A 9,921-nucleotide genomic window follows, 5' to 3' on the forward strand; every position below is an offset into this window, starting at 1 on the left:
TGATTCTATGATTCTACGATTCTATGTCTGTCTCAGCCTATCAGCCCCACTTTTACACTTTTGTATGTTAACTAGTGAAGGAGAACAAAACTTATCCTCAGAAAACGGGTATAATCAGGTTTAGGATTTCCCAAACATTTAAGACAGTCACTTATGTCACAGCAAGCACTGTTTACAGAATTTCTGTGCACACTGGCTCCAGTCCCGGCATATGAAAGCCTTGCCCACTGGGTCCTTGTTAGAACACAATTATACAGACCACCCCAAACCAGCCTCTTCCTGCAGTTGTTAAGGAGTGGCATCCACACACCAGCTGCAGGCCTCAACTTCTGCTCCGTAAGACACAGGAAGCCCAACGATGTGATGAATTGTAATACTGACACCTTCGTGAGATCTGCATACCAAAACTGCCCTCTCACATTAGGACTATCACACCGACCAAAGCTGCGTCAGCCACTGTTAGACTGTGAGGCCCTTTATGTGAGATCAATCCTAGCACTGACAAAGACGTCTGTGGAGTTGGTTAATTAAGTCAAACAGTGTGAAGCCTCTAAACAAGGCATTTTCCTGACAACTTAGTAACCATAGTGCTGTTTGGCCTGGGAGTAATGCAGTAAGGCACGACCTAGTTTTTCCACAACTGTAACAACTCAGTTTCTTTTTCTCATAGCCATCCCACACCGTACCAATGTCTTTATAAGAGTGCTGGAGAACTCCACTGCTGCAAACAGAGTTTGCAAAGGACAGAGACTGAGTAATCCTAATTTGGACATGACAACACAAGATGGTGTCACTGTTTCAGCAATAATATGGTCCTTCAGCAGAGGACCATCAAGGTAATTAGCAGACTAGAGAAATGACACACAACAGGAGGGTTAGAGACCTGGATTTGTTCAGCCTTAGAAGGAGACTGTGTAAGGGGAGATACAACTGCTGCCTACAACAGTTTAACAGGTGGATACAGAAAAGAGGAAGCCAGATCCTCCTCAAAGTAGTGATAGGACAAGAGGCAACTGTCACAAGGTAAAATATAGAAAATTCTGATCAGGTATCACAACATTGTTTTTCACCATGTCATGGTCAAATACTGCAACAGGTTGCCCCATATGGTTACGGAATCTACCTTTGATATTCCAAATTTGACTGGTTAAGTAGTTGAGCAATCTAATCTGATCTCACCTGCTATGAAGAAAGGCTTTGACTAGATGACCTCCTGAGGCACCTTTCAACTGAAATTATTCTATGACTCTATAATAAGCCCAGACATCCACCCACTCTGTAGAATAAAATAGTTCCAGCTTAGCTGCTCCTAAAACATGTTTCCATTTTAGCTCCATTACAAAAGTAGTTCAGGAGCCCCCATTAAGAAGTCTGATTAGTCCACAATAAAAAAATCATTATTGTTCTTCAAGGCAAAAACCAAACTTCAGTCTTATCAGACACTCAAGCAGAATTCTGGAAAACATATTAAAACAGACTTACTGCAATAAAGGGGGCAGGATATTACAGTCCAATACATAGTCTCTGCACATAGTGCTGTCTCCAGCAATGTTGCCAAGAGCCCATACTGCCTGCAATGAAAAACAGAACAGTAATTGCTTTTATTCTCACAATTCAACCACTTTAGTGTATGTATTAGAGTGGAAGATACTCTGTTTTCACTGTTAGATCCTGGACAATGTACAGAAGGGGAATGCATTCTGGTTGACTATTACATATATACACCCAAGCTCATTATATGATGCAGGAATATTTACACAGATCTAAGAAGAATACCAAAACAGCCAACATGTATGTCTCCAAAGACTTTGCAGACAGACATAACCTTGCTCTGTCCACAACATAAGAGGTGAGCTTATTCCCTCAGGCTTAGTAACATACTAATTCTACACTCTTGATTCAGAGCTGGTTCAAGTCCAGATGTTCATAGCACAGGTCAAGCAAGTTTGTATCTACCCAAAAACGTTTGTGTGGAACAGCCCATATTAGTATTTCCTAAGAAGCTATAAAAGCATGCGTTGTTTACACAGTCATATTAAGAATGCTGACACCAACTAAGATGAAAACAAGAATCTATATGCAAGATAAACCAATATTCAAAATCGAAGAGTTCAGATGGGCATTGGCATATATTCTTTAAGAGAAAACTATACAAGACAGAACTAGCGTTGCCTATTAAGACATATGCATGGCAAAACGCAAGGACGTATTTTCTCCTTTGGACATCAGTATTACTGTAACCCTTCATTTTGAGAAGAAAAGATCTAAAATACCAGAAGATAATTAAAAAGCACGAAATCCATCTTCTGTAATATGATGAGAATAAAAGATTTAGTTGGTTTTTATTTATACATTTGGGTCAAGTGGTGTTTTTAATATCACTGTCCACTAGTATGAGAGCTATAACTGAAAAAAATTAAAACTAGTCTATATGAAGCATAAAAGCCATTTTATGAATTCCATGCGATTTACAGACAATATTTTGTCACACAAGAAAGTGTATGAAACTCACATTTCCTATTTATTTCAAGTTAGCAGAGGGCTAAGTGTCATATCAAACAGATACGTGTATCTGTGTATTTGGCAAGACCCATACAATGTCTACACAACCACTGGAAATACTTCCAATACTGCACACAGAGGACAAAACCAATCCTATTTATCATGGACAACAGCTGAATGTCCTCCCCAAATTTCTCTTCAGTTGAAAACTATGTATTTATTTGCAGTAAAATGTGTTACAGTGCATAACTATTTCTCCAACTGAACATACATAAGTTCCCCACAGAAAATAAGCATGTTTTTCTCTCCGTATCTCTACTTGAAATAAACTACTCCTCTAAAAAAATTGACAGAATAAGCCAAATTTGGTACCTAAAAGAAATTCTTGGATAATCTGAAATAAACTTATTTATTCGTTATCGATATGATGTCAATCGATTTGTTGCATTAGATTTCTACTCTAACATATTTTTAAACCGTGGCAAAAAGATGCTACTTTAAAAAACAGACTCCAACCACTCTAGAGGCCCCAAACCACTAGCAAATCCTGCAAAATTAATACAGCTAAAACAAGATGTATATACAAAATGTATATACAAAAAATAGATACAGATGTCAGCTTGCTAGATACAAAATAAAAAAACTCCTCCTCTGTACCAGTATTACCAATAACACCATAGATAGATTGATCGGAAGTCCCTAAACTGCAAGTTGTTCAAAGAGACTAGGAGGCTATTTTGGGGAAGGATTAGTTTGTTTTGTTCTCCTACCAGTTTCCAGGCTTCTGCTGTCAGCCACAGCCAGAGACAGGGCACCAGGCTATACTGACCGTTGCTTTGAAACAGCACAGCTGTTACTATGCAATGTCCCCCCAAAACTGATCTTCATCATGAAAACTTATTTTTCATTCCAGTTCTTATTATTTTACAGCTATTGTAACAACAGTTTGTCTGAAATAAAAGTATAACCTTGCGTCTGGCAACCTCATGGACTCAAGATGGAGAAGGCAGCTACTGGAAAAATTTAGCTTAAGAGACAGAACATATGCCACCTCCTGCAAATGTCATTCGTATTAGAACTGTAAGAAGCCACGCTCGTTGCTCACTGCAATGCTTGTATTCCTGCAGCAATGAGAAGCCCGAGGAATGAATTAAAGATTTCAGCTGGTTCTAAACAAACTTGTGAATCTTCTAAAAACATTTAGGGGTGAAAAAAGTTAGAATTTGCAATAATTTCCTTTTATTGAACATGTGAGTAACTTTGTATGAAGATACAATCTCCTTGCCTGGACACCCTTACACATGTTAAAACACCCCTGGAAGCCGTGTTCCACTTGTCTGTGGACTTTGTTTCTGCCATTATAGCAGTATTATTTTTAGGGTTGACAACAGTGATAATCACTTAATCCAAGAATCCATTCTGACCCTGAATGACAGACTGGTTTTGCAACAGCAAATCTCACATCAAAAAGTCTGACCAGAGAAGTCAAATAGCATCTCTACTGCTTTCCCACTCTTGATTTTTTTATGGCAAGAGAAGTCTGGCCAAGTACTCTGATATCACATGACCTGGTAAAAGAGGATGTTGCAAAAAATCCTTGTAATGCTAGTGACTGATAGTGCACAAGATGCAAAGAAATTGAAATATCTTTGGAAAAATATGCAAGGTTTTATTCAACAAGGAGGACGTCTTTCCTTAAGGAATTACTTCAGCTTTTCAGATAAGTGAGGAACATTAAGTCAAGCTCATTTAAATTCTTCTCATCAGACACTGCTATAAATACAAAGCTCTGTCATGGTTCCCACAGATGACATCTGAACAATGACAAGTGCCTTCAGGGTTTGTTTGTCTGAATAACATTCAATGATTTCCATTGCTTCTTTTGTGCACTCCTCAAGATGCAAATGGCTTGCTTGCCATAACATTTTGGCTTCGTTCTACACATCCCAAATGTTTTTATCTTCTTTTCTGGAAGCTGCAGAGGTAAAAGGATATTTAATTCCATTAAACTTCAGAGTTTATTAAACCCAAAAAATATTTGACTCTAAAAAAAAAAAAAATTCCATTTCAGTACTTTCCAATATCTACATCCAGACCTGAAGATGAAAAGAACCTGTAATTTCAACATTTGTAGTCTGACTTTTTAACCAACATCTTAGGCAGCAAAGTTATGTGTAAACTGAAAATGCAAATGCTGCCTTGTCAGTTGACAGTGTCTATTTTTATAGACCTGTATAAATTTCCATTTATTGCTAATAATGGAGTAGGGATTGTTGCAGGTCTCCAGTTTATTTTACTCGTTATTAAACTCCAGTGTTTTTTCCTGCAGTGCTGGACAACTTCAGCAGTGAAGAACAGTAAGGTGCAAGTTTGTAGAGTACTGTTGAGCCATATGGTGCCTTCTGTGAATAATCCATGCGCTTTCTGACAACACTCTACTTCCCCCTGGATTCTGAAGGCGCTCAGCCATTATTTCATTAGGCCTTTGGATATTTAAAACCAAGTGTTAAACCAACCACCAACAGCGCGTAGAGTCTTTGTCTCTTGGTGGAGAAGAAATATTATGAAGTGAGAATCAACCCCTTCTCTACTTTTGGCCGCTGACTTGGGAAATGGATCTAATGCTGGGATGAAGACAGTGAAGATTAGCTTGCATACAAGTGTGATTGGATAAGTGAACACAAGGAAGGATACCAGAAGGCCAAATTCCTAGATGACTTCTACTATGCCCCAACACAGAAAACACCTTTCTTTCAGTGGCTGGGGTGGTCATAGTTCTTTATTGCTCACATATCATCCACCCAAACAGAGAAAGTAGCTCATACTCATGCCTCAACTGTTTTTCCTGATTTTGATTACTAAGACCTAGTTAGTAGGACTGCTGATGTAAAAGCCAAACAGAACTTGGGTCACCGGACTCACAGGTCACCTCTGCCAAACAAACAATGGTTACCAAAAGGAATAGCAATACAACTACAAATGGAAAAATACTGAGGGAGAAACACGTGGGTTGCTTTAGCCAAAAACACAAGTGTTCCCAAAGGAGAACAGGGCAGCTGGGGATGTTCCTGCCACTGGCTGTCCAGCAGAGCACAATGACACACATCTGTCACTGTGAGACGATCTCAATCACCTCAGGAAGCGTAATGCCTTGCATGGTTTTTGAAGGAAATTCAACGTTCATCAAGGAAACCCAAGCTGACATCTGGGTTTTAAATACCTCAGCAAGGGCACTCAGGAGAGAACTGCAGCTAAGACACTGCTGAAGCTAGATCAACGTTAAGCATGTCTAAATGGCTTTGATGGAGTCCTTCACTATAAATAATACCAGGCTAACATATCTGAATTTCTAGATGTCTTTTGGAAGAAAAAATTGTAAGTGGAAGAAGGCTAGGACATATGCCACTGACTAAATCTAAAAATCAGTACGCCAAAAACAGAAATAGGGTGTGGGGAGGAAGAGATGTAGCCAAAGAGTTTTTCATAAATAATGGGGATGTAGCTTCTGTAATAAACTCCGTTTCTTTGGTGGGAAAAATGGATGCCAAATGGTTTGACCACTGATCACAGGGAATATCTGAGAAAGACTGATATACAATGCAAACAATGAAAGAGTTAAAGGATGGCAGAGTAATTAAATGTCAGCCTGCATAGCTTAATGTGAAACAGATCTTGTAAAAAGACACAAGATACAATTTCATTAAAATACATGTTGTTTAATAAACATAGTTATAAAGATTCCCTCACACTCACTTCTATAAAACCACTGATTTACAACCACACCAGACTCAAAAACTAGCATATGCAAAAGAAACAGTGCAACACATTAGATTAAAATTGGCTTATAAATATGAAAAATAACTGCTGGAAAAATCATGATCAGATAAAGTAAACTGGTATCTGTTACTGAGCCACTGCTAAGGTAAGTTTGAAATAAAAGATAAATTCAGTGGTGTAAGTCTTACTTAAGACTTACTGTAAGACAAAAACAGTGGATAACAATTAGCCAGTAAGCCAAATTAAAATAATATTAAATATGAGTTGTTTTTTAGTTTATGCTATGATACATATTCAAAATTATATTACCACTTACATTTCCTTCTACAGAATTACTATCCCACTTAGCACAATGAATGGCTTACTAAACACAGCTCTCAGTATTTCTTTTTCTCTTCATCCTTTACTATATGGTTGTACGGCTAGCTTTTGGCCTATCTGCCCTGAACATGTAGTTATAGTTTCTGTATTTTCCTGTATTTTTGTAATTTGTTACAAAGGTAGCAAGAGTTGCTTGCAAATAATAATCTTCACAGTACTACTGTGAGAGAAGATAAGAATCATCATTTTACAGGGGAGAAAATTATGGCCGAATATCTTCCAGTTTCAGAAATCCAGCCTGAGAAGCCCAGATCCGCTCAAAACGCAGACCTAACTACAAAAGTCACTTGCGAAAGTGCTGAGTTGTCCTCAACTACAAAACGAAATGCAAATATTTCCCATTGAGCATTCAAAAAACACAGAACTAATATCTACTTACTGAAAACTGATACAAGCAAACTGTCCAGCATCAGACACTAAGCGGTAGATACACCTATCTCAGAAAGCTGCAACTGCCTTAATCGTAAGAATCTCTTCCCTTTTCTCTCCTTCATTCACTACAATGTGTCCCAACTTTAACAAACACGGCTGCAGTGTGACAAATAAAAGCCTCTTTTACTACCTGCTGATTTGTTACCAGGGCAACAATCTGTATAGATACTAAATGAGAAAAGAGTCATGTGGAAAAACACTATGCAATTGTGTATTAATGCTATCCTGTAATGCAGAAGTACAATAGCTAACATTTAAGTGCTTAATGCTTTTAATTTTTGTTTTAGTAGATATTATGGTGAAGTGTTTGGGTTTTTTAAAAGCTGTTGGAAGAAACAGGATTTCTTTCATGTTGGCCTGCCTTAAACCCAAAGTCAGCTATGAGCAGGGCTGCAACCTCTAGACCTGCAGAACAGAAACCCACCATGAAAAGGTGTAGGTAACACTTCGCAGTGGTGCATTTTCCTTCTTTAGCACAGCTTACTACAGAGCAATTTGTAACTGGTATTTAAAGACCTACCAGTAACAGAGATCATGGATTCAGCACCTGAATTACACAGAAAAGTATTTTCCGGTAATTATAACCCACTCTGCCTGCCTGCAATCTGAACTTTAACACGTCAGCAGTTTATTAGGAGGCAGAGGGGGAAGGAGGCAGATAAACTACTTAACTGTGGCCCCTAAGCTCTTTTGTTAATTCACGCATCTTAAGACTGAAGGCTGCACAACTCATTCTGAACAGGTTCGCTCTTCCCACCTGCTCTCTGAACATCAGGATGGATGATAATAACAACCTAATAAAAAAAACAAGTTAGCTCTTGCACAGAAGATCATTAGGTGCAAAAAAATGGAGTAGGCCTTACCACACTCAAAGCACCAATCATACTGCAGGAACAGCACTGTATAAGTGATGGTTGAATTTGGCAAGTAATGCCACCAATTTCAACCTAAAAAAAACCAAACTCTAAAAAGCATCACATAGCTAAGTCTGGAAGGATTTTCACACGGGCAGAACATAGCATTTATCTGCCATTTTTGGCAAGCTCCCTATCACATTTCTAGTTTCTACAACAACAAAGACTTATTTCCTCAAAGAAAGCTAAAAAAAAAAAAAAGGACAAAAAACCCACTTATTTCCTTCAACGTAATTTTCTCAAGCACCTGAATTCAATTTCTCTTAAAAAACCTTTTCCAAAATAATTCAGCCTGAGACAAAATGGAAAGTTGCAGAGTGGAAGAACTAGAAAGCTATAAGCAACTGTGAAAAGAAAGAAAAAAAAAAACTGTCTTGTGGAAAATGTTAGGCACCTTTAAGAACAGGTGGTACATTCTAAGCCAGCTATAAGAGAGAAAGGCAAGTTACACAAAGCGATCCAATGCTTATGAGTCGGGACTCATCATGCATCTCAATACAGCAAATGCAAGGTCAGACATCTAGGAACAGAGAATAGAGGTCACACTTACAGGATGGAGAACTGAACCCTGGTAGTTAGTGATTCTGAAAAGAACAATGGATCATATTGGATAATCAGCTTAACCTGAGCTCACAGCTAGCTTCTATGGCAAAGAGTCTGCAAAGACATCTGGGATATTTACACACCAAAGTATCAAGTAGAAATGAAAATGAGGTACTATCTCTGCAAACAGCATTGCTGGAAGAGTGCTACTGGAATATCCAGTGCTTGTAATTTCACCACCACAAAAAGATACTGAAACAAAGAAACATTCAGAAAAGGGTCACCAAAAAACAAACCAACCACCACAAAAATACCCTCATAATGAGAATTCAGAGCTTAATTTAATTTGCTCAAGAAAAGCTTAAGCTATGGTTTGTAAGTTGCTATAGGAAAAAACAGAGAGCTTACTAACTGAGTAGACAATGAAACAAAAGCAAATACCTGGACCCAAAGCTAGTCAAATTTGTACAGTAAATGTACATACTTTCAAGTTAGGATTAAGATTAACTGAAACTCTATTTGTTAACATGATTAATATTTCATCACCCTAAGTCTTCAAAGCAAAATTATATGTCTGAAATACATCCTTGTTCAAACACAAGTTATGGACCTCATGCGGAAATTACTGAGTCAAATGTTTGTTCTGTGCTCTACACTGATCCCTTTGCGCCTTACAGAATATTCATCTACTCTGTAAGGAACGTAGAGAACTATAATTTCCACTCGTGCTTTATCTTCAGGAGAAACAAGCATGAACTTGCCATCTCTAAAGCAATTTTTTAAACAAGGCTTCTTGAATTCCTCAATACACAGAAAAATATTAATCCATTTAGAGATCAAAATGCATTACCCCATTGGCTGTGGTTAAATATATAATTTCCAGAAAAAGAAAAATACAATACTTGCTTAAACATCTTAACACATACTAGGTAGAAAGGAACTTTTGTGCAAAACTGCCAAACACTACATTTCCTCTAAAGGCTTTCTTACAGAATAGCCTTGTTCCTTTCTGGGGAAGGGGAAAAAAAAAAAACCCACACCCAAACCCAAAACAAACCAACCTAAACAAACAAACCAACCAAACAAAAAACCAACCCTACAAACCACCACACATACAAACAAAAACCCCAACACCGTTCTTAATCTTTACCTGTTCTTGTACATCTTCAAACTCTGAACTAAGCAGCTCTATGAAGATGGGGACGGCTCCTGCTTGGATCACTATTCGAGTCTGAAGGGAATTTCCCGAGGCAATATTTGTCAGCACCCACGCAGCTTCAAACTGGAAAACAAAATACAAAAGAAAGTTTACTAGGAGCCACACCAAAAATGAAGACTAAATGTCTTTTAATGACAGAAGAAATTGGCGTAG

The 9,921-nt window shown here is 38.0% G+C and overlaps 1 protein-coding gene across 1 annotated transcript in view; it reads right to left on the reverse strand.

Annotated features, from left to right (window-relative positions):
* Positions 1-1,482: 1,482 nt before the first annotated feature.
* LOC104076739 (importin subunit alpha-5) overlaps positions 1,483-9,921 on the reverse strand; it is a gene marked incomplete at its 3' end in the record, with an annotated part of 15,523 nt that continues 7,084 nt past the window's right edge. The window contains exons 5-6 of the mRNA XM_009577712.1: positions 9,700-9,831; positions 1,483-1,571 (exon numbers count right to left, since the gene is read on the reverse strand). Coding sequence (XP_009576007.1) covers positions 1,483-1,571; positions 9,700-9,831 — 221 coding nt within the window. The remainder of the gene's footprint in view (positions 1,572-9,699; positions 9,832-9,921) is intronic.

Source organism: Fulmarus glacialis, unplaced genomic scaffold, assembly GCF_000690835.1.
Source record: "Fulmarus glacialis isolate BGI_N327 unplaced genomic scaffold, ASM69083v1 scaffold45205, whole genome shotgun sequence".
NCBI lineage: Eukaryota > Metazoa > Chordata > Aves > Procellariiformes > Procellariidae > Fulmarus > Fulmarus glacialis.